General features: G+C 48.1%; 1 protein-coding gene across 2 annotated transcripts; it reads right to left on the bottom strand.

The window, feature by feature from the left end:
• Window positions 1-567: 567 nt before the first annotated feature.
• LOC135918162 (uncharacterized) lies at window positions 568-20,786 on the bottom strand. 2 transcript variants are annotated; one of them, XM_065451820.1, is made up of 7 exons: window positions 20,705-20,786; window positions 20,526-20,589; window positions 18,534-18,593; window positions 17,169-17,229; window positions 6,552-6,622; window positions 1,958-2,029; window positions 568-676 (listed from the first exon to the last, which is right to left on the bottom strand). In XM_065451820.1, exons 2-7 carry the CDS (start codon window positions 20,569-20,571, stop codon window positions 666-668), a joined length of 321 nt encoding a protein of 106 aa, XP_065307892.1. In that variant the 5' UTR covers window positions 20,572-20,589; window positions 20,705-20,786; the 3' UTR covers window positions 568-665. The 2 variants fall into 2 exon arrangements, with proteins under 2 accessions (XP_065307892.1, XP_065307891.1); XM_065451819.1 differs by lacking the exon at window positions 20,705-20,786 and having other exon boundaries at window positions 20,526-20,593.
• Between the last annotated feature and the right edge of the window lie 2,860 nt (window positions 20,787-23,646).

Genomic DNA, 23,646 nt, shown 5'->3' with positions numbered 1-23,646 from the left:
CTTACCTTACCGTACTTTATGTTTCCTCCATGTTGAAATTTGGCCACTGCTTTTACGTTTCCTTCATGTGTCCTCCGTTTATGTATCCCTTATGTGACCGTACTTTATCTTTCCTCCATGTTGAAATTTGGCCACTGCTTTTATGTTTGCTTCGTGTGTCCTACCTTTATGCATCTTTTATATGGCCGCAGTGATAAAATCCTCTATTTTACGTAGACATGTTCCGTGTGCGCATTTTATTTTTATAAACATTTCCTGAGTTAAAATGTTTTGGATTGGTTTTCATTGTAAGGTTGCTGTTCCCTACATGATGCAGCGCACGGATGGGAACTCTGCTATGGCACAGAAATTCATGCCAATTTGTTCTAAAATTACAAAGTAATTAGACTTCATAGATTATTTCAGTATAACACTTGGAGTACCACTGCACGTTCCTCACTGCAGTGCTGCTGTTCTAGTTATGTCTTTGCTACTAATATAAAATGTAATGTTTGGATAGAAAGATCAGGTTGGATCAGTGCTTGCACTTTTAAAAGAAAGTTTTGACTATACTTTGCAAAGGTTTGTCTGAAACTACGAACAGTTTATTGGACTATCTGGATGTTACTTCAATTTGCCACATCTGCTCAAAGCAGACCTCTGAAATGTGGTGCTTGGGTGAGTGCTCACAAGGCATCTGAAAAACAAGACAAAAGCCAATCTTTTTCACTTATTCAAAAATATTCATATAAGCAAAAACAGCCTGGCCTGTATGCACACAGCTAAGAAACGTGGAGCAGTCAAAAACAGCTCATAAAAACATCAGGGCAACACAGAAGCTTTTAACTAATTGTTGTTTGAAACAGAGTGAGCTGCCAGTACACTCAGGTATTAAACTGCTCACAAATTCTTTTAAGCATTTCTGCAGCAGCTGCTAAGTAGTACATGACTTTAGGAGTAGGCAACTGGACAACAAATCTTTGTGTGCCTGCTTGTACAGATGTCTCGTATTTATATCTCAAGTGGTTACACTCTTATATGGTAAAATTCAGGCGGGAATAAAACCAGCAGCAAACATCAGACTACCTGGGAAATTATCACCAAAACCTAAATATCTAGTAAATCAAACGAACAATCGATTATGAAGGGTCTAAAACCTGGGCCGCGATTTTTTAGCGATCCCTTTTCCGATGCTACTCCTTTTGCTCATTGATGTGACCGACATTCCGCTATCGTTATTAACTAGAACAGCCAGCCATGGAAGGTGGGTTATGAGAGTGGAAAACATCGAGCGGAAAGCATCGCAAGAAAATCGCATTCCTTATTAGGCAGTGCTACAAGCCACTGTCTTTACCAATCGCAGGCACTGACATCCTGTTCTTCGGATGAAAATATTAATGAAAACGAGCGTCTGATTGACATGTCTTGACTAAAAAGAAATTTCACTGTTGTAATGTCCGTCTATATTTGCCCTACAATATAAAAGACAAATACGCGAGCACGTGGAACACAAACAATGCAGACAAGTTCTCGCGATGTCGGACTTCAAACTGAACACTATCAATAAAGTAATCTTCACACAAGCTAATATCTGTTCAAATGTCAAACATCGCAGTCGCGTGCCAACTCACGATGCCTGTGACACATCCGCATGCATTACACACGTAACTTGCGGAAATTCATATCTACGGAAGAATTTCTTGCCGGGAAACTACCGAGAAAACAGTAACTTTCAGTGCTTACGTAAATATTTGCCCATTAAGTCCCAACAATCAGCGGTGGTAGCACATCACTCCATAAAGCAAGTAAGCGGTAAGAAATAATACATTTCACGGAAACTCCCCTCGTGAAACGCTTTGCTAAATGTTCACAGAAACATGGTCAACATACGCACAGAAAGTGTTCTGTTGTCGTTCCACAAAGCTTACTACGTGAACCAAAAGCTGCGAGAATGCGCGCAAGCGTCAGACCTGCTTACCTTCAGTGTTGTCAGCAAACGGTTCCTTCGTCTCGCAGGCACAATGCGACGACGCTCTTTCAGGCGCGAACTCTGTCGAATTACGGATGAACACCAGCGCACGAAAGCACGACTTGCAACAAATTCTTCCACACACCTTAATTCGAAGCCACAGTACCAGGTATTCCTAAAGCCCATCAATTTTTCAAAAGTAGCGCCATTCTTGGATCTTTCCGCCACCCCGCTCACCCTGGCGCGTCCAACGCGTCCTCCTCCACGCCTCCTGTCGCCCCAGCCTCCTCCGCTCCCCCATTGGCCAATCTGTGTCACGTGGAAGCAGGCGCCGCGATTTTGTATATTTTTTTTCTTTCCAGCGCGGAGCAGGCGCCGCGCTTTTGCATATCTTTTTTCTTGCCAGCGCGCGCCAACCTCCATTGTTGGGCCTGCGCGACGAAAGTACGGCAGGCGGACTGACGGAGTGCGTTAGCGTAATGGAATGTGTAGGGCCGAGAACTTAATTGCGATGTCATGCTGCTGCGCCTTCGGTTGCCGCAACAGACACAGCGAGGGCAAAAAGCTTTTTGCTTTGCCGTCCGGCGGGCGCAACGCAAAAAGAAGTGTGGATTCGCAGGATCGGGCGGGCTGACTTCGAGGAAGTGGCAAAGAACGCACGGCTTAGTGAAGTAAGGGCTACGGCTACTCACAACCTCTTATTTTGAGCCCAGTTCACGCCTTCCGCTTCGAAAACGTGTGTGTTCATGCGCTGCGTGGTTTTTAGCGCGTTGTTTGATTTTTTTTTCGAATGCTCTCTTTGTTTCATGTAGTTTCGTCTTGCGGCGAAATGCACGCATCTGCTGCTGGCCTGTGACATAAAAGCGACTTTATTCAGCGTGAGTTTCGAGCTCCACCAGAAATTAGCACATTCTCTACGCTTTTGCAAGGCTCAATGTGACTTACGATGCAGTCTTTTAGCTTTGAATGTACGCCCGCATGTATTGATTTGGTTTGTGGTGATTAACGTTTTTAACGTTCCGAAGCGACTAAAGCTAGGATGCAGGTCGTAGGGGATGGCTCCGGATAACTTTATCTAGCTCGCCTGGGGATGTTTAACGTGCACTTTAATCGTATAGTCGTACGTGGGCCGGTAAATTCCTCGTTGGCGTTTCATGATACTCGCGCGGGCGCACTAGCGCTGCTTTAGAAGTTGGCGCATCGGCTCGATTGTATTTCTTCAATAAGTTTTATTTACTTGTTGTAACACATTGTAATTATTTAGTATTATTGACGGCGCCTCCAGGGCACCAAAGCGGCAACGGGAACACCAAAGCTAGAACCAGGGCTGGATGGGGCTCACCGAAGCCTGTGCATGCCAAGGGGTATAAGATCGCGGACAGCCAATTTTGTATGCGAACACTCCCTGCGACGCCTGCATTATTGTAATGGCACGTGCTCTTCAGAGGCCTCCGTTAGCGATTACATGTGCCCTCCTGGAGCAGTACTTGTAAAACAAAAACAATATATCGTCATGATTACGAAAGCACCCCGCAATGAAAAAAAAAACGGCCCTGTTGCCAGGCACTGCTGACCGCACACAGCCATTACGGCTCTGTGCGGTCAGCAATCTCTCACGCGCCGGCCAAACAAAAGTATCCTGCAGGTACGTAAATGAACCTACGAAACCACCTACACATACTTTCGCGCTGTCAACACCTGAAACTTTGGTAATTACGCGCGTGTTTGAGTACACGGCGTGCTTGCGTCGTTTTTCAGCAACACGAACTCTCAACGTCGCGCGCTTTACGCCTAAATACGCCTTGAATAATGGTCCTTTTCTCTATTTCTTCCGCACTTCCAACACGAAACTCTATAGGCCAGTTACCGACTGACAAAGAAAGATCTCGATTGAAAAAACTGGCCCGCAGCGCTCGAACGAACTTTTCTGCGGATTTCCTCCCGTAGCGTGTTAGCCGTCGTCTGCTACGGCAGGCCCACCACCGGCGGCGCCACCGTCGAGGCCGCGCCGAGCGGAGGAGGAGGGAAGTGAATGGCGCTACTTTGGGAGATTGAGGGGCTTTAGGTATTCCAAGAGTGAACGCGGACAGGCGAGAACAAAGGCAGCTCGGACGGGCGCTGTAGTACACATACGACACTGGCGTATCACAGGAAACTTAAGGCGAACTAATGGCGTTACACGAGTCCAGAGGTTTCCTGATGGTTAATGCACACGATGCGAATCACAGTTTGTTTAGGCCCTTCGAAAATATGATTAAATTACCGTGTAACTGGAACGAGCACTCTCACCGCTCACAGCAACACAACGTGGCCCAGCTCACCGTCAACCGTCACACTGCGGCAGCGCCGCACTGCGGTTAGCGACTGAATTTAGCCTCCAAGATCTGCATTTACTGTTAGGGCGTGCATTTTTAAAAAGCACGGCCTTCGAAATTAAAAAAAAATCGTAGCTGGAAGGAAGGCTGGCATTTAAACACAAATTATTGAGTTTAAAGTGTTTTGGTGCGCTGCATTTTTTTCTTTAAGTATATACAGAGATTTTAGACGAACTATGCGCGAACTTTTGCCGGCGGACACGAGCCAATCAGCGCGCACCATATGCAGCTCCGTCTGATTGGGATGGCGCACGGTGTGCGGGCAGCCACGATAGCTGTGACACCCACCGATCAGAAATTCGGGATCGCCACAGATATACACGCTTCTTATGGCGCCCAGTGGCGTGTTCTTGAGAATTTCAGGCCTTATCTTGAATAGGTGGAACCATATTGGCCGTAGCGTAAGGTATAAATGCAACAAAATGTGGCGATGGCTGGCTTGCAGCGGCAGCGGAACTTCGGCCAAAGCGAAGCAGGCGTACTGCTTGCATGCTCGCGTAATCAAATACGGCCATAACCCGCACACAACTTTCATACTCAGCCAACTCACAATTATAAATTATTCAGTTGTACACCCAAGCAAGCATTTACGGGATCCGCGCTGACATTCTTCCACGCGTGCTAATATCGACACAGCAGTTACTCGTACTTGTGGTCAGCGCGAAAGCGACGAGAACAGCTACTTAAATCGTTGTATAATCATATACGCTCACTAGCAAAGCGGCAGATTGGCCGCGGAGGCGTCCGCCTCTTTTGCGGTTCATGTAGCGCAAGCCATCGACTACAGCGCGTCGTGCCACCGCGTCTCCAGCCGCCGCGCGATTGTTATTTGTCGTGAGGGATTATTCGCTGCATGAGGCTTTGATGTACGTATGTACTGTTGATGGCGCGTGGTGATCAATACGGCTAAGATAGATAGGGAGGGAGAGGCAGGTGCACCCCCCCATTTTTTTTTACTTTGATATGCCAGTAGTTAAAGTTAATACATCTTTCAGGCAGACGATCTATCTGTAGCATGTGTAAAACGATAATCACTGAGCGCACTCTGTTACCTGGATATGCACTCGAGGGAGTACACAGCCAGGTAACATAGAGTGCCCACACAGGTAACATAGTGCTCATATACATCTACATATGTATATATATATATATATATATATATATATATATATATATATATATATATATATATATATATATATATATATATATATATATATATATATATATATATATATATATAAGCCAGATATATAACTTAAGTAGATTATTTCCCAAACTGGAGCCGAAGCAGAGCATCTGAAAGACGCCTGCTATGAGAACCGTCTTAAGCACTCACTCGACTATTGATAGCCTAGCTGGCGCAAAACTTTCATGACATTCTTGCATATTAGGCTAAATACTGCAGATTTTTGCATCTGACTTGCTACTGGAGAATAGCAGGTTGAAAAAGTAAGAAATACTTTATATAATAAGAGAATGCATGGCATAAATCATTATTTACACCATCCTATTTCACGGCATGGTCGCTTTTCCGCACAATATAGCCACAATTAGTGCCGGTCTGCATGTCTAGTGCGAGGGGTACAAGCAGTGCCTTTTCCTTGAATCTGCCAGTTACTAACATACAGTACAGATAGCTCTAACTGTCCTATTCGCAAAAAATGCTTACTGCGCACATTCTGTTACCTACATGTACACTCAAGTGCACATGTAGGTAACATATAAAGAGTGCATGCACCGTATATAGATTAATGCTCTATGCTACCTACGTGTGCACCGAAGTGCACACCTAGGTAACATCCCGCCGTAAAGACAAAGGGCACATACTACAATAATTTTAATAAGGGTTGTTTTCTTGGGGCAAAGGAAAGGATAAGTCAAGATTTAGTACTTACAATGACTCTGCAGAGTGTATCAACGGCTGTCACAAAGTACAGATATATCTGCCTGTATTATACGCACAGACAGTTGTTATGTGCACTCTATGTCACCTACATGTGCGCTCAAGTACACGCATAGTACACACCCAGTTAACATCCTGCCGTAAACATAAAGGACACATCCTAGAGGCATATTAAAGGTCACTTCCTCGAGGTATACATTAGGATGAGTAAACATGTGGTACACACAAAGTTGGCGTCCCGGACGTCACACAAAGGACAAGGAATCATAAAGGTCACATAGGGCACAAGAAGGAAACATAAAGGAAACATAAAGGCAATGACCATTTTCATAGGGGTACTGCAGTAATCCCTGCACTTGTGATATGGTCGACGTCTCCCTTTTGGCCTTTACCCTGAAAAACAGAATGACACCTTAAGCGTAAATATCGACTGCCACTACTCTACAAAAAATCTACGCTTTCGCCCGAAATGAGAAGCACTGAATGGGACAGCAATCTGTAAAACGGCTATACACAGAGAGGTTCATCATACCTTGCTGTTGAAGCAGCGCACTGACACGGACACATTGAAGACAAAGAGGAAAAGACGACACTAAGACAGTGCACATTTCCTATTTGTCTTCACTGTGTCCGTGTCAGTCCGCTACTTCACCAGCAAGGTATGATGATTACTCACCAACTAGCCCAACTTTCCACTTTACAGAGAGGTTAGTGGTTTTATCAGCCGTATAAACTGCTGCAAACATTAGCGTACTAAAGTAATTAATGATAACATTGTCATGTCCACATAGGCAAGCATGAAAACATCTCACTCAATGACCGCGGCAGTCACTCTGAGAACGCTCGCGGTATGAAGACTGGCATTTCCGTTCCTGCTGCCTACCAATTGAGGTCAAACTAGGCGCGCGAGATCACAGCTCACAAAAAAGCAATCGGCTATATCGCGTTGGCTAGCCTTCAAACCCACCGCAGTTCAATCCGCCGCATTGCCACTCGCCGCAGGGGAATGCGGGAGACCGACCTCTGCCGCCTCACACAAGCCTACCTCATTAGTAGGATTGTCTACACATACCCTTGTTACCACCTCCACCGCAAAGATGAAGAGGCGGTAAATAGCATCATCCGCTCGGCGTACAAGGCGGCAATGGGACTGCCCCAGTCCGCCAGCACACAGCGTCTCCTTCAGCTTGGAGTATACAACACCCTCACAGAGCTGATAGAGGCACACAAGACTGCACAGGTACACCGTCTTTCTCGCACCGAACACGGTCGTTACATTCTTAATCGTCTTAATATTGTTACGTAGGATGACGCAGACGAAAAGCTATGTACAAATATATTTACAAGGAAAATACGCTGCGCTAGGCCAAGAGGCAACAGCCCGCGCTAGCATCTAATCGTCGTCGTCGTCTTCACACTGCTGGCCTTTCGTGATTGCACATATTGTGCCGTAGCACTACCCCCGGCTGCAAAAGCGCCGTCCCGGAGCGACTAAAGATCGGACTCGGAAGCAGTGTAGTAGGCCTTGAGCCTACTGACGTGTACGACATCACTAGATGCCACAGGAGAGGACGAGGTTGAGCCCACAGGAGCAATTTCGTAAGTCACAGGCGTCACCTGGCGCAGCACGCGGTAGGGCCCTGTGTATCGCGAAAGAAGTTCCTCTTAAAGTCCGACGTGACGAGAGGGCGACCACAGGAGCACGAGCGCTCCAGGTGAAAACTGTACGTCACGATGGCGGGCGTTGTACTGACACTGCTGAGTGGTCTGTGAGGCCGTAAGTCGAGCACGGGCAAGCTGGCGTGCATGGTCGGCGAGGGCGATGGCGTCGCGCGCATACTCGCTTGTTGAGACCGCAGCAGGAGGAAGTGCCGTGTCTAGGGGCAAGGTAGGTTCGCGACCGTACAGGAGATAAAAGGGAGAAAATCCGGCGGTGTCGTGCCGGGAAGAATTGTACGCAAATGTTACATAAGGAAGGGCAATGTCCCAGTCGTGGTGGTCCTTGGAAACGTACTTGGCCAGCATATCGGTGAGAGTACGGTTTAACCGCTCTGTCAGGCCATTGGTTTGAGGATGGTATGAAGTAGTCAGTTTGTGTTGAATGGAGCAGGAACGCACAATGTCAGCGATAACTTTCGAGAGGAAGTTTCGACCACGGTCAGTAAGCAGCTGTCGCGGGGCGCCATGAAGCAAGATAATGTCACGCAAGAGAAAGTCCGCGACGTCAGTGGCGCAGCTGGTAGGGAGAGCCCGAGTGATAGCGTATCGGGTGGCGTAATCAGTCGCGACGGCTACCCATTTGTTCCCAGAGGATGACGTGGGAAAGGGACCGAGCAGGTCTAATCCAACACGAAAGAACGGTTCCACAGGGACGGTGATCGGCTGGAGATGGCCGGCAGGTAGCACCTGAGGTGTCTTCCGACGCTGGCAGGGATCACAGGCAGCAACATAGCGTCGAACGGAGCGAGCGAGACCAGGCCAATAGAAGCGGCGGCGAACGCGGTCGTACGTGCGGGTTACCCCAAGATGTCCTGCAGTGGGTGCGTCATGCATCTCAAAGAGCACAGCCTGTCGTAGATGTTTTGGCACGACAAGAAGAAGATCAGGGCCATCAGGGAGAAAGCTCCTTCGGTACAGAATGCCGCCCTGGAGGACATATCGGCGAACGGATGCGTCGGTAGGTGTAGAGCGCAGGCGCTCGATGAGTACTCGCAGCGATAGGTCCCGGTACTGCTCATCGGCGATGTTAGCGAAGGCAGACACGGAGAAAATGCCGTCGGCGGTACTACTGTCGGCGTCGTCAGGCTCGTCTACCGTGTAGCGAGACAGGCCGTCAGCGTCCTTGTGTAGTCGGCCAGATTTGTAGGTGACAGAGAACGAATATTCTTGGAGGCGTAAGGCCCAGCGACCATGTCTTCCTGAAGGGTCTTTCAATGAGCATAACCAACAAAGCGCGTGATGGTCTGTGACAACGGAAAAGGATCGGCCATATAAGCTTGGGCGGAATTTCGCAACCGCCCAAACTGGGGCCAGACACTCACGCTCAGTGATGGAATAGTTGCGCTCCGCGGGTGAGAGGAGCCTGCTGGCGTAAGCGATAACACGGTCGTGGCCACGCTGGCGTTGTGCTAGTACTGCTCCAATTCCGTGACCGCTGGCATCAGTACGGACTTCGGTAGGCGCAGAAGGATCGAAATGGGCTAGAACAGGAGGCGGTGTGAGAATGTCGATTAGATGAGAGAATGCAGAGGCCTCGTTATCGCCCCACTGGAAAGGAGAGTCTTTTTTCAAAAGGTCGGTTAGTGGTCGTGCTATGGCGGCGAAATTCCTCACGAAACGGCGGAAGTACGAACAAAGGCCGATGAAGCTGCGCACATCCTTGACACACGTCGGAACAGGGAAGTGCGTAACAGCATGGATCTTGCCTGGATCCGGTTGCACTCCGTTCGCGTCAACGAGATGTCCAAGGACGGAAATCTGGCGACGGCCGAATCGGCACTTCGATGCGTTGAGTTGCAGACCGGCTCGCCGAAAAACGTCCAGGACTGCTGAGAGGCGCTCGAGGTGCGTAGTGAACGTTGGGGAGAATACGATAACGTCGTCCAAGTAGCACAAGCACGTGGACCATTTGAAACCGTGAAGAAGGGAGTCCATCATGCGTTCAAAAGTGGCAGGAGCGTTACATAGGCCGAACGGCATCACCTTGAATTGATAAAGACCGTCGGGTGTCACAAAGGCAGTCTTCTCGCGGTCGAGATCGTCCACGGCAATCTGCCAATAGCCGGAGCGAAGGTCAATAGAGGAGAAATAGCGAGCACCGTAGAGGCAGTCAAGGGCGTCATCAATCCGAGGTAGGGGGTACACGTCCTTTTTGGTAACCCTGTTAAGGTGCCGATAATCCACGCAAAAGCGCCATGAGCCATCCTTCTTTTTTACCAGCACAACCGGTGACGCCCAAGGACTACATGACGGTTCAATAATGTTCTTGGCAAGCATTTTGCGAACTTCTGCGTGAATAACTTGACGCTCAGCTGATGACACTCGATACGGGCGGCGATGAATAGGAGGGGCATCGCCGGTATTAATGCGATGTTTGACAGCTGTAGTTTGGGCTAAAGGACGATCGTTAAAGTCAAAAATATCGTGGTAGGAAAACAGAACGCGGTAGAGTTCACGAGCGTGCTCGGAGGGCAAGTCGGGCGCAATCATTTTCCGTAAGTCAGCGATGGAACAATTTGTCGACTGCGATGGTAGAAAAGTATCGGATGAAGTGTCGTCTACTGCAATGGATGCTACTGAGTGATCCTCGAACGAACAAAGCTGGGCCAAAGACATCCCACGTGGCAGCACTTGTGTCGTCAAGCCAAAGTTGAGCACTGGCAGGCAGACGCAATTCGCCGTAATAGATAAAACTGTATGGGGTACTGTGATCCCGTGTGTAAGGAGGACGTCTTGCATAGGAGCCGCGATGTATTGACCGTCGGGGACTGGTGGGGATGATACTAGGTCAACGTAGGTCAGTGCCGAAGGTGGCAAGCGAACGAAGTCGGCGGAACTGAGGCGACTGGGGTGTGGTTCAGTAGGATCCAGAACAGGCAGGTCAAGGCGGAGAGTACTGGCGGAACAATCGATGAGTGCAGAATGTGCGGAGAGGAAGTCTAAGCCGAGGATGATGTCGTGGGGACAGTGGGCGATGACTGTGAATAGCACGATTGTTGAGCGATCGGCGAAGGAGACGCGGGCGGTACACATACCAATTACGGGGGCTGTTCCGCCATCGGCGACACGGACAACAGGCGTCGTGGCGGGCGTGATAATTTTCTTGAGCCGGTTACGAAGGTCAGCGCTCATTACGGACAAATGCGCCCCAGTGTCTATGAGAGCAGACACGGAAACACCGTCGACGTGCACGTCAAGAAGGTTCAGATGAGTGGGCAAGGTCAGTAGAGGATTTGGCGGCGTAGGGAGCAATGCAGTGTCACCTCGAGGCGCGGCATCGTCTAGTTTTCCGGCTGGGAGCGGCGCCCGAAGGGAGTCGGCGAATAGGAGCGACGGGGCTGGGGAGAGCGAGATGGTCGTCGTTGGGGAGAAGGCGAACGAGAATAGGGGCGGTTCGTTGCAGGAGAATCAGTGGCGGCATTATCGGAGCCTGCGGCATAGGGACGAGAAGGGCCACCTGAGGGGTGAGAGTAGGCAGTATAAGTAGACCGGATCGGGGAACTACAGCGACTACGACAGTGCCGAGAAATGTGCCCGATTCGATGGCAGTGGAAACAAATAGGCTTGTCGTCAGCAGTGCGCCACTCAGATGGGTTGCGGAAACGTGGTGGGTAAGAAGATGCGGGACGGGGCGAAATCGAAGAAGCCGGGCGGGCATCAGGGCGATGATCCGGGCGGGTAGCAGGGCGATGGGCCGAGCAGATGGTGTGAAGACCCATGTTTTCAAACTCCTGGCGCACAACTGCCTGTATCAGTGAGACCGTGACTGCAGATGTGTTGGTGGGACTGTAGTCGAAGGCAGCCGGATAGGCGGCCTCGATCTCACGCCGGACAATCCTGGTAACATCGGCAGTGTTGTTGGGACGAGGAGCGTCGGCACAGGAAGATGTCGCTGGGGTGTTGGGCAGACGGGCAAACTGCTGGTCAATACGTCGGCTTTTGGCGAGTTCCAGGCGGCGGCACTCTTTTATAACAGCATTCACCGTGGCTACGTTGTTGCAAACGAGCAAGTTGAAGGCGTCATCGGCGATGCCTTTGAGGATGTGGGAAACCTTGTCTGACTCAGTCATGTGGGTGTCAACTTTGCGGCACAGAGCCAAGACGTCCTGAATGTACGTGACATAGGGCTCTGTTGACGTCTGCACACGGCCGGAAAGCGCCTTCTGCGCGGCAAGTTTTTGACCGTAGGGGTTGCCGAACAAGTCTCGAAGCTGTGTCTTAAGTGAATCCCAACTGGTGAGCTCATCTTCATGCGTGCGATACCAAACTCGAGGTGTGCCACCGAGGTAAAAGACTACGTTAGCGAGCATAATAGTAGGGTCCCACCGGTTATTGCGGCTGACGTGTTCATAGAGGCTGATCCAGTCATCGACGTCTTCCCCATCGTGGCCCGAGAATACGCCAGGATCACGGGTAGCGGGGAGAGTGATGTAGGTCGTCGAAGGGGCAGCAGGTGTCGGAGCCGGCGGAGTCGGGTTGTCGTCGCCGGGAGCCATGAAGGAAGGCTCGACGTACCGGCCACTGCGAAGCTCCGTGACGAGGTACAGGGAACGTCCACCTCCACCAGATATGTTACGTAGGATGACGCAGACGAAAAGCTATGTACAAATATATTTACAAGGAAAATACGCTGCGCTAGACCAAGAGGCAACAGCCCGCGCTAGCATCTAATCGTCGTCGTCGTCTTCACACTGCTGGCCTTTCGTGATCGCACATATTGTGCCGTAGCAATATCAACCCTACAGGTGACATCCACCCCACTGCTCCCCTCCCGACTGGAGTCTTCAGTCGGCTAGTCATCAGACCCATGGCCAAGAATATGCTACCCGGCCGTCACGACAGGCGCCGCCAACTGAAGGCACAAGCCTTAGACGTCACCTACTCCGCCGACGAACATGCCATGTACGTGGACGCGGCGAAATGCGACTGTCACACATACGTAGCCTGCGTAGCGACGCCAACCACCACTCTCATCAGTGCCGCTACAGTGCGCACACACTCCTCCACCACTGCCGAAGAGGTTGCGATCGCGCTAGCCATCGCGGATCCCCGCACAATCACGGTTCTCAGTGACTCTAAACAAGCCATCCAAAATTTCTCAAAAAACTCACTCTGTCTCCCCGCAGCACACATCCTCCGCGGTTGCGCTCTCGACAGAACTATAAGCTTAGTGTGGGTACCTGCTCACGCGGGGAACTCTGGGAACGAAGGGGTCGACTGTTTAGCCCGAGGCCTAACTAACCGGGAGGCCGGCCCCTCGAACCCAGATGCGCTCGCAGAGGCCCCCAAATCCTATGCTGAAATTACAAACTTCTATAAGCAGACGAGACGCGTGTACCCGCCTCCCCACCCCGACCTCGAACGAGCGCAAGCCACCATGCTTCGCAGACTGCAGACCAATTCAATACACAGTCATTCTAGACTTTATTTAATCACTGGAGGGGATTACGACCCCGTCTGCACTAAGTGCGACCATGGAGTGTTCGCTACTCGGGCACACATTCTCTGGCGATGCGAGGGTAACCCTCCCCCACGATCATTACTGCCAGTTCCCTCCGAAGAGGGTGGGAAACAGCTGGTGGCTGACAAGGCCAGACAAGAAAACGCAACTCGCACTCGTCTCGTGGGCCCAAGACGTCGCCCCCACCTGGGAGCCACACTAGGCCTACCTGCCCTAACTTCCTACCCTGCAGTGGCAAAATAAAGTTGTTTCTCTCTCTCTTCGATTGTCACGCCTACTGTCTTTTCTTGAGGGACGGCCGTTGACGGCCGTTGTTTGTCAGCGTAAGCCCGCCTACATGCATTATTATCACCGCCACTATTGTATTGTAAAGCGACTTATCTTTATTCCGATACTAATAAGGAAAATGAATAAAAACAACGGCTAAACATATAGTCCGTATGGCCGCAAGACAAGGGGCCGGCCACCGGTACGTTCATCGTCATGGTATGTGATCGCACTGCACAAGGTCAATTATGGGGTGTTAACTGCCAAAGCCGCGACATTATAATGAGGCACGCTGTCCTGGACGACTGCAGAGATCTGGACTGCCTGGGGTTTTTAAATGCGGCCACGGCGCCCGCATTTCGATGGGGGCGGAAGCGTTATTTGATGAGGCATTGACCGCGGTGGAGCCCAGTGGTTTGATGATCTCCGTGGCGATCCGGGAGCAGGAACAACTCCTAGTGCTCGTATCTCTCGCTTTGTTTGTGAGAGTTATTAAAAAATTTTTGGCAGGCCCATATGCTGTCGTATAGGGTCGCTCGCTCTTTCCAGAAAGGGCAGCAGACATGGCAGAAGGTAGGCTACGTCTGGTGGAGGAGCGTGAATTAAGAGTAGGTGTCGATCTGGAGTTGCCTATAGACCGCGACTTCAGCTATTGTAGGTGGTGGTATCGTTCTTCTCGAACAATGCCGCCATTTCGTACTAGGTGTGCAGTGCTTGAAAGCTGACATCTTCAGGCGTCTTTTGAAGTGCACAAATTGGGTTAACTCTGGCTCTCATCTGTGCATGATGGTTTACGCTGATGGTTTTGTCATAGTGTACAGACTATCGTGGTTCGGGGTATTTTGTTCAGGCGGTTCGGAATACCCCAAGGTCCTTTAAGCTGATGGCTGTTCGCTTAGGCTCGGCATTCTGATTGACATTCAGTAGGAAAATATAATTCCCGATTCTGTCTAGATGCCGAGATGGCGAGAAGGATAGCGGCCTCCTCTGCCGCGGCGACGTTGTGCAGGCCACTGGAGGTGGATGCCAGTTTCTCCTGCCTGTGTCCTGCCGTGCTCATTACCATGCCTTCGCGATTCGGGTACATGGTCGCATCTATTCAGTGAACAGTGAAGAGAGTGCCGTATCCTCTTGCTTTTGTTTGGCTCATTCTCTCCTGCTGCCCAAGTGACATTTTCGATGCTGGTTACGCAAAATAGGGATCACCGTTGTTTGCATATGAATGGACTTTAGGAGAGCCTGTTGACTGTTGGTTGTCTTCACTGGGCACCATAATGTTCGAAGAGTTGTTCTGCCTCTTCTACTGAGGCTGACGCTCGAGATTTGCGCATATGGTTGTGCCTCAATTAGTTCGTCTAAGGCTTTTTGGATGACCAGGGACAGACCTTGGTTATTCCCGTGGCTGCAGGAATGCCAAAGGGGTTGTTTGTGCGTTTTTCGTAATTATAGGCATATTTGGACATTATTCATCAGGTTATGTAGAGATAAGGTGCCGTGTAAGTGACACTACCGACGATAAGAGCCTGAGTCAAGCATTATAGGTCTTCCTCCTTCATGCTATGTGTTGGATTGGTGAGCCTAGTGATCACACGAGCTACGCGGTAGGCAGTTCTTCTTTTTTTCGTTTATTGCACCGTTATTGCAACCGCAACGGTGCATGTGAATACCTGATATGCGGACTGTGTTAACTCCGTGTATAGTTTGTTTAAGGTGAATTTCAAAGGCTTGTCTACCACTGCTTTTTCTGTTTGATCCTTTTTGAGGACAAGGAGAACATATTTTTTTAGACAGGATTCCAGGCGGCACTTTTCGGCATATTTGGTGACGCAGTTTACCCAGCTTGTACGGAGTCCTGCTGTTCTTTGTTCGAACCTCGAACTGGCCAAATACTATTGCCGTTCGCACACATTGTGTGATGAGCATGTGATATCTTCTTCTGGCCCTGCGAGGTTTTTCATGGTGACGTTAAAGACAGAAGGTGATAAGACCGATTCCTCAGTAGTGCCTGTGTTTGGGACTGTTTCTTTTCTGCTCTCAGGACATCAACTCCTACGGTTGCCACGCTGTGCTTTAAAAACGCTCGAATGCAAATGTACGTTCATTGCGGCAATTTATTTGCTATAGGTTTTTCATGATGGCCTTTGGAGCGGCATTGTAAACTTCTACATTATGGACCAGTGCGAGTATGCCTTTTCCATGTGTGGTCACACGATCGAGTACTCCTTCCAACTATTAGAGTAGTGCACCTTGAGTCAAAAAATGCGACCTGACGTCATTCACTGAGTCAGGAACAAAACGTGTGCCATCCACATTAGGTTTCTAGCGTTTACACATCGCGTATTCGAAAAGTGTTACTAGACACGACTTCAGGAATATGGTTCGCGTATCAGTGATGTTTGAAGCCTTATTATTCAATTCCTTTGGCAGTGTTACTACTTTCGAGTGGCTTTAAAAGGATGTCGTGAGGTCTTCAATCAAGTGGTCGTCCAGATATTTGAGGATCCTAATTGTGAAGCCATCTTGTCTGGGCTCTGTGTTTTGAGTTAGTGTCTAGAGATGCGTCCAGTCCTGAGGGATTTTGAAAATGCGATATACATCTTCATTTAGCTTCGCACTATAGTTTGGTATGGATCTATCTTTCGGTCCCTCTCGTCAGGGAAGAATCCTTTCGCCCCCCTCGGTTCGGTACAAAGCTTGCTTCTGATTGTATGCGTGGTCTGCTGCTTCCTTTTCCTTCGGTATAGTAGGTATTTAGTATTGTCCATCCTATGGACATTGTGAGCTTTCCCGTCAGGCTAGGAACGTCTTCGCAACCAGCGTCAAAGTGCGCACAATACCGATTTGTATTCTGTGTGTCTTTTTTTTCTTTTCTCGATCTTTTTCTCCCACCCACCGATTGCATCCCTTTGTTCCTACCATGAACTGCGTAGCCAGCCGGAGATAATATCTCTCTTAAACAGCCTGCTTTTCCTTCGTCTTTCACGTTCTCACTTTCTATCTCAGGCTTTTGCACATACCTCATGAGCGTGGGGTTCAAAGATGCCAAAAAAGAACACGCTACTCGTGCTATACCACTTCAACGCGATAAATACGACTGTGGTTACAGCCTGACTTCAAAGAAAGCAAACGCCATCAATTAGCTCGTTGAAAAACACGCACTGAAATCCCTCTTAGAACCACAATTTCCAACTAGAAAGTGGGCCAGATTATCAAAGAAACCGTGTCTAGACCTTATCACCTTCAAGTACCACGGAAATGCCACATGGAGAAACACGGAATAAACGATGTGCAGCGATCCCCACATCCGGTAGGTTGCCATTTTGCTTTAGCATACACGAGAATGGATCGATGAAGTCCTGCTGATAGATTCGTCAGCAAGAGTGGGAGAGCAATAAAAAAAAAGGAAGAGGTGGAGGATATCAAATCGCAAAAACAATGCGGCAGCGAGCTGAAATGAAAGATCAGACAACACTCGAAGAGAATGCCACTCACCTTGAGACAACCATGCGTGGAGACACCTCTGGTGAATCCAACGAATTTCGGTAGCCCTCAGCTGAAAAGATGGCGCAAGCCAACAGAAAATAGAAAAGTAAAATTGCTCATAGTGGCTCTTACACAACAAGAGCAAGAATGCACTACGGCAGATTCTTTAGGCGGAAGCACGCAGCCAGCCACGATTAGCCTCGGTATGCACTGCCGCAGCCAGAGTAGACGTGGAGTAGAAGTGCCCCACCCGGAGCCCTTCCCTCCCAATCCCTAATGCGCGCACATCTCCCTTATACCGGCCTGGTCCGCATGAAAAGTCGGCCCGCGCCGTCCAAACCTTCGTTTCTTGCGCGCGCGAGAAGACTCCGCCGCAAAAAGCAAACATCCTTTAAGCCTACACTCCCATGTCTCCCCTCATAGCAATAGAATACGGCACGCATCGGTCATATTATCGCGCTTGTACCTAATGCGGAACATCATGGCGACACCGACAAGTAGGACGACGGCAGAAATTTACTGGCATGTCCATAAAATTCATATCGCACTAATATTTGCATTTACCATAAGCATTTGCATTTAAGGCGTAAAACGCTTGCAGTAATGTGCAGATCATGCGCAGTAATTACACATAATGTGTTTTTTTGCAAATGACTGCAGCCTATAATACGGATGCAGGCCAAGCAAGAGCAACACGGACTCCAGTAATCGTTGGTGAGCTCATAGCACTTTCCGTTAAAAACACCTACGGAGTATACCATTCGAGAACAAGTAAAATATGCGTTGCTTTAGGGTTGTAGATAAAAATACTGCGCAGTCGTTTCTATTTTCTGCCTTTGTGTGAAATTAACTTTTGAAACATACATTCCTCTCATTCCTCTGATAAAGAAACTATGCTAATGACACTAAATCTCTCTTGCACAGAATTATTGCAAGGTTGCTAACTGCGAGAAAAAAAGAACAACAATTCATTGCGACCATTCATGTTTTAATTTGCCTAGGTGCAGCTACTTAAGGCGCCATTGCAATATGATTCTCTACTGACCCGATGTACTGTTACCTTACAGCTTTCGCCTATCAATATTGCGTGAAAGACAAAATTACACAGGTATATGTCATCTGGTAACTTGTATTATAAACCTCTCTATCTCTCCTTACCGCAAAGGCCGGCACAACGACCACATACAAGCCATAATTTAGTCGATATGTTTGAAGCACGCACTAGCGTAATTTACTGTACATTATTTCACGAGCGCACATGAAGAGCAAATTGGGCCTTTCTCGCCTATTTTGCTTGGCATTCTGCAAAAATTACGCATAATCTACTTTTGCAAAAAATTGCAGCATGCGCCATTCGTACCTCCAACTACTCACCAGTGGCATCAGATGGAGTCTGCTTACTTGGCAATAGGCCGGAGCTGAAGTCCATGACAACTGCAGCCAAGGAAGATCGACCATTTCAGTAATCTCAAATAACGCGGTGATTCTTACCTTCGATGCCTCATGAAAAGGAAGCGTTTGTACACGAAAACTCGCACAATTATCACGCAGGCTAAATTGTCTTCCCAGTGCTACTCCAAGTAGAGATGCAAAGATGAAGTATTTGCGCTTAACCGTAATCAAGATTAGGGCCACCCCTCTGCTAGAAGAGTGAACGCAGAGAAATCTCGGCACCGGTCGAGCACTAACAGGTGGCATACGTAGGAGGAAGCATCGGCAATCTTTCGCACGTGCATGTAGGATTCGCTGTATGCCGTGTCAATATTTCTCGTTCCTCTTACTATGAACACTTCGTATATATAAATCGGGGGGTATCTAACAGTGGTTTGAAGTTAAAACAAGTACGGAGACATAGGAATAAAGAATCAAATATTTCATGGCGTGAGCCCTTGAATCATTAAGGGTAGACTGACGTGATATTCATTTTTACTCCTAGTTTCATGAAGGTTCATGGATTCTCCTCTTTCTAGAACGTTTACGAAGCGTAATCTAGTATTGTGGTTGTTTCTTTCTTCCTGGCAATTTGTCTTCAATGCTGTACGGACAAGTTCCTCTAAAATGTTTCGCAATACATCGATCACTACAGCGCGTGGTATGTGCAGAATTTCGCCGAGTTTGAATGCGATACAAGACACACTACGCGTAAGAAATGCAGGACAAGGCGCGTAGTCATGACTTCGTGCGTGATACACTTTCATAAGCCTGCGCCTGTGGTTTTCACTACGTGGGTTTCAGGCGTAGGCATATCCCTGTTCACACACACACACATATATATATATATATATAAATTAAATATATATATATATATATATATATATATATATATATATATATATATATATATATATATATATATTTACGTGTGTGTGCGTGTCTGTGGTGTGTGTGTTTTAATTCTGCATCTCGCACCACAGAAGGCCTCAGCTTTAATCATTAGCGCTAGGGCTCACGTGTAAAATAGATGGAGTACAGGATTTTTAAGAATTTCCCTCATATAGACTAGCACTCTGAGGCTGCTGGCGGGCTAGGAGCGTCCAATAGCAACAGTTTCGTTATAAACATTGCGCATGCGCCATGTTCCACGTGACCATAAAGACAGAAGTTACGGTACGCGCTCGTCATCGATATTTGCGGCGCGTCTCACTACGTCCTTGTTTTCTGCCGAGAGTTTCTGGAAGGCGAAGCTCGTCGTGTCCTGTTACTTAGCATGTTTTTCTTATTTTTGATAGAAATCCGCCTTATGTGCAATGCCCACCCTTCCGGCCGAATTATGCATTTTTCAGTGAAATGTTCACGCTGTTTCGATCAAGTCGTATGCGCTACTTTGCCTCTGTGGGTCATCAAGCCTTCGCATATTTACACTCATTCGCACACTACGTCGGATCTGCGTCATATGCGTGGACTGAATCATTTTGTGATTCACGTGAGAATGTGCCTACGAGGAGCCCAATCAAGGATGAAGCTTTGTGAAAGGTCAAAGGACAAAGGAACATTTTCATCCTGTTGTATTGAGCCCAAGAATTACAGCACCGGGATTCCAAAGGATTGTGATTCCAAATAGCAGTTAAATTAAATTATGGGGTTTAACGTGCCGAAGCCACTTATTGATTATGAGGCACGCCGTAGTGGAGCAGTCCGGAAATTTCGACCACCTGGGGTTCTTTAACGTGCACCTAAATCTTAGTGTACGGGTGTTTTCGCATTTCGCCCCCACCGAAATGCGGCCGCCGTGGCTGGGATTCGATTCCGCGACCTCGTGCTCAGCAGCCCAACACCACAGCCACTGAGCAACCACGGCGGGTTTTACAAATAGCAGTCTAAATATGTCGGGCGAGATTCAGAGTTTGCATTTCTGCTATTTCTTACCAGCCAGGAGAACAATCAACGCGACGACCGAAGAGTAGTACTTCATCTTGACAGCCACGTACGTCTGGAAAGTGTGTAGAGAAGAGAGTTGTTAGTAATGGCTGGCTTAAAACGCATGACTAGTAAGGAAGCAATATTTGTGGAAATAACTTCCGATTGCAACAACATGCCGAACTTACCACGCAGAAGGGTCGTTCGTAGTGGCCAGCGAAGATGAACTTTCGAGGATGTTCGTCAAAAAATTTATAGCACTAACTAACGTTGCTGCTTGCTTTTGTCGAATGCATATTCCTAAAGCCAGGTATAAATCTCCCTTTTATAATGCGCCATGTCATGTCAGAATAAGCTTCCTATGGTGTTCATCAGTATAACCAGAACACGCACTAAATAAACACTGACATTCGAGAGTGAAATCCATGTCATATATTCATTTGCGCTGACAGATGAAAATAAAAAAAAGAAGACATTAAGGGCTAAGCAATATTTGAGTTTTTGTTGCGTCGCTCACACGAGATGACCGAAACTGTCAAACTGTCCAACAGCCGGCAAACGTGCGACTGCGTGACAAAGATTACGGCGAGATAAATGAGACAGCTTTGTTTAGCGGGTCAAATGTTTGAAGAATTCATAGCCAATTAAAAACCTTTTCCTCTTCTCCAAACACGCAGCGGATGAAGTCATATTTTTCTATGAATTTATGCAAATACCATGCAACCTTCACATAACGTATTTGCAGTTTCCGCCGCTTGATATTAGATAGTAGTTTTACATTATTATTAGATTAGTAGTAGTATTATTAGACATTAGTAGACATTATTATTAGATATTAGTAGTATCAGCAATGTCAGCTAGGTATAATGACAACCTGCACTCCAGGATTGCTCCTGGTCGGGCCGATTTATTCAGCTATGTCGGCAATGTTTCGTACAGAACGCTAAAGAGAACATGCGCAGAGACATACACGCAGACCCATCAAGACGTAATGAAAGCATTTCTGTGAATTGGTTCAAACATACAATTATCTTTCTGCAAGAGGCAAAAGACCCGCATGTGATTTAATTGAGCAAATATCCTTTTTAACCACACCGCGGAGCGTGCTTTACATACCTAGGTAACTTTCTTTGCCAAACTATGGGATAATATTGCAGTATAGGTACCGGCTCGAATAACTGAAATGTTTGAGAAAGCCTGAAAGCCCTGACGATCAATATTTGAAGAACTAGTTTACTTTGGGGTAAAGCAACGCTCACGAAGTTGGTGTTTAAAGCTTCAGTGGGCACTTCACAAAGTGCGTGGTTGTTTTATAACCAGAAATTTTTATCATGCAACATACAAAAACAAAAGAGTTCCGCCTTCCGGAATGCTGAGAAGTTAGAGCGAGAGTCGATAGCCTGGCTCGCAAATTGGAAGAGCTCCCGTCGCTCTGCCTTGACAGGAGGGCAACTGTGTTAAACACGTATATTTTGATCTTTCCTGCAAATTTTAATATAAACGACCTGTACAATTAGCTTGCGTTCTTCTGCGCAGCTTTATAATATTTGTAACGAGTTTTTGCGATGTACACGCTTACGTCACGAAGGCGAATGTAGCGCCACTTTTCTAGTCACTACATACGAAGGCTTATCTGCTCAATTTTAGTTTGAAACAAAAGCAATTATCTTATATACTTAGGCTTTTAGACTGGACGTGGCTGTCCAAAAGTGAAGTCGGTTGCCGCCATCTCGCTAGAGGCTACACAGCCCGAACCAGAGTAGCCGCCGTAGCACAACGCGGAGTACGTTCGTCGTGCTTATGATTGTGCCTAGTCGGAAGAGCTATTAGCTGAATATGGCATTCCCTACAACAGACGCGCACTTTAGGCCGCACACGAGGTGTTCGGGGCTTGAAAGCTATTCTAGCTGTCCGGGGACAACAAACGGTCTCACATTCAACAGTTCTTAGAAATGTTACAGTTAACTGTCAATTTGCGTCTTGGCGACCTGGAAATATGACGCCAGGTGACGTCGCGTCTCCTTCACCACGTCGTCTGGTTTTTCCACCTTGCGCTCCTCCCCACTACATGCTGCGCCACAAAAAGAATGACAGAACTGAAGCAGTCGTAGCTTCGTGTCTTTTGTCCACGTTAGCTCAGAATATGCTTCCCTGACTCGTTTAAGCTGGTGGCTTGGACGAGCGTTAATAGGATGCGTTGTCAACAGCGATCGCACCTTTCCTTTCTTCGCACCCCCCTCATGCTGTTTGACGTTTCTCCATTCGTTCAGCGCGTCACACTTCCACCGCATTCAGATTTGAACAAGGCTTCATTCTATGGCACTTTTTCCTCGAATTCACTTTTAGTCCATGTTCTCGTGCCTCGTGCTGGCGGTACAGAACACGTCGGCCCGGCTCACTGTCTCACATTCGCTGTCTCAGTGATTTTTACTTAAATCATCTCTCTCTGCCTTGACTGGCGGAGAGGTTAACTGACTCTGGTAGAATGCAGCAGTCTTTGCCCGAGCTACGCATCGCGAGGTCTGGCCGCTCGTTTGTCTCCATTGTTGGCTCACCCATGCAGTTTGAATGCTTCGTACCTCAATCACCGCTCTTCCTGCTACCTAGACCTGCGGACAGCTTCACCGATCTTTGGACATTGCAGCTATTTGCCTTTGGACTAGGCAGCTTGCACTCTCGTGAACTAGCCTCAACTGCATCAACCAGCTTGCGCTTCGCTCCGGCACGCAGCCCTGACTCGACTTGGGCGCTCGTGCCTTTGGAGTCAGTGGTACTATGAACTTCGTAAAAAGACTTGTTAACACTACATGCGACGTACACGCGCGGTGACTGTGCCAGTTCATTCACAGCTAACGTAGCGTTTTCGAGTGTTCTCTTGGCACAGCCTTCGTCGCTCTAACTATGGCCTTCAACAGCCTCTATAGCCACTAAGGCATCATTAACAGCTAACAATTCCCGTTGATCTGTGAGCGCGCTACTAACCTCACCGGTACTACTCCTCTCTACTGGTGTCGACGAAAATCTGCTAGTGACTTCCCCGGACATTCCCTGCGCACTTCCCAGAGGTCTTTCAGCCAGCTGTTGTCTTATTGCTTTTACCAGCTGCGCATCTTCAATCTCTTTGTGGAAT

This window comes from Dermacentor albipictus, chromosome 10, assembly GCF_038994185.2.
Source record: "Dermacentor albipictus isolate Rhodes 1998 colony chromosome 10, USDA_Dalb.pri_finalv2, whole genome shotgun sequence".
In the NCBI taxonomy this organism is placed as follows: Eukaryota; Metazoa; Arthropoda; class Arachnida; order Ixodida; family Ixodidae; genus Dermacentor; species Dermacentor albipictus.
The sequence above is the reverse complement of the archived record's forward strand: the minus strand, read 5'-3'. Positions and strand labels throughout refer to the sequence as shown.